Raw genomic sequence first — 1555 nt, forward strand, 5'->3', positions numbered from 1 at the left:
GGGGACCGCGCAGTCACCCAACAGAGAAACAAAAACCAAACCGAAACCTCAACGCGCACTGCGCACTGCGCACCCGCACCAGCTCTCGCAACACCCACATTCATTTGTCGTATCCCACTGATTGCGTCAGGACTGATGACCGCACACACAAAAAAAGTATAATATTTTTACGAACCAAACTTCATCCAACCCCACGTAAACACACATCTACTACTCGGCACCGCAGCATTGCTGCACAAGCCACGCGCCGCCTGCATCTCTACCCCAATGAAAACCCACAATGCGCGTGCCTATCGTGACTCCATTGTCTCCAGACCATCCCCATTCACCACGCTTCCGGAGGTCACACCGCGCCGCACCCTCCTCGTGTTCCTATGAAAGGCATCATCTGCATCTTCAGCAATCTCCTCGCCCCTTGGAAACCCCACACCTGCAAAAGCGCCCGATGCAATGTTTTCGCAACTATGGCTTCCTGACAGCCTCAGCGACTGGGAAGCGTCTGCTGCGGGTAGTAGGCGCGGCGGAAACTTCAAAAGGTGCTGCACGTTGTGAAGGTGACATCCAGCAATTCCGCTGCACCACATACGGCTGCGCATGGGGAGGACGCATGAAAACATCGGGGTTCTCAGAGAAACCCGAGCCTCCTCGCCGCCTCTGTGGGATCCCATACACCGCATTGCGGCTCACCTCCTGCAATTCCATGGACGCCGTCCCCGTGGATTCATCACTGGTACGACGACAGCAACAGCATACGATGACAATTAGTGCAATCAGAGCGAGAAGCGCCAATCCGGCAATAAGAATGACGTACCAGTTATCCTGCACCCACGGCACCACCTCCGGCAACGTCGTCACCTCAATGATTCCGTCTTGCACCTCACATACAATGCCGAATGCCTCACGAGGCGTATCATGGTTATCCTTTGCATTCTCTGTCCCATCGTACCACGTTGCCGTCGCCCCTTCCTCCGTCAGATCCAGGCGAGATATTAAGTAAATTCGACCGTGTGCAGGGTAACCTTCGCGCCAGTAATCGGTGTACCCGTTCAGTCGGCCTGTGCCAGGGATGGAGTGCAGTGCACCTCTGAAAAACGGAACACCATGATATTTCCTCTTCGTGTCTGCAAACGCACCCCGAGTCCACTCAAAAATGCAGTTCAAGAGTGTCTTACTATCCGCTGGAACACACACCTTGTCAGGGTTCTCCTCCCAATAGCAGCTGTTGTAGGCATCACCGCCCATGTACGTGAATACCTGCTTATTGGCAATGTCTCCCACCTTCCTCAAGTAATCCGTGATGGAGTCATGTGCAGCATGGTGTTTGATCCGCAGTAAGAACGCCTCCATTTATTTGACACCTGCTCCAAGACGCTTCGTAATCCTTCACACCGTAATCGCCATTACCCAACTCCGAATTAGGGAAGCTGAAATATTTCTTGATTTTAACGACCACGTGTTTGTATTCTCCCGCCGCGGTGAAGGAGGGGTGGCTGCCCAGGCACTGCAGCAGCAGCAGCAGCGCCATCCACCGGACGACAGTCCTCACCGCGGAGAG

General features: G+C 54.1%; 1 protein-coding gene across 1 annotated transcript, besides 1 other annotated feature; it reads right to left on the reverse strand.

Moving 5' to 3' along the window:
• Window positions 1–462: 462 nt before the first annotated feature.
• TraAM80_10333 (uncharacterized protein) lies at window positions 463–1347 on the reverse strand (the record flags this gene model as incomplete). The annotated part of the gene is made up of 1 exon (XM_029386960.1): window positions 463–1347. The coding sequence occupies one exon, from the start codon at window positions 1345–1347 to the stop codon at window positions 463–465; it is 885 nt and encodes a 294-aa protein (XP_029233186.1).
• A 156-nt stretch (window positions 1348–1503) lies between these two features.
• Window positions 1504–1520: a microsatellite.
• Window positions 1521–1555: the final 35 nt, after the last annotated feature.

This window comes from Trypanosoma rangeli (assembly GCF_003719475.1).
Source record: "Trypanosoma rangeli strain AM80 chromosome Unknown Tra_15.4_contig_00902, whole genome shotgun sequence".
NCBI classification, from domain to species: domain Eukaryota; phylum Euglenozoa; class Kinetoplastea; order Trypanosomatida; family Trypanosomatidae; genus Trypanosoma; species Trypanosoma rangeli.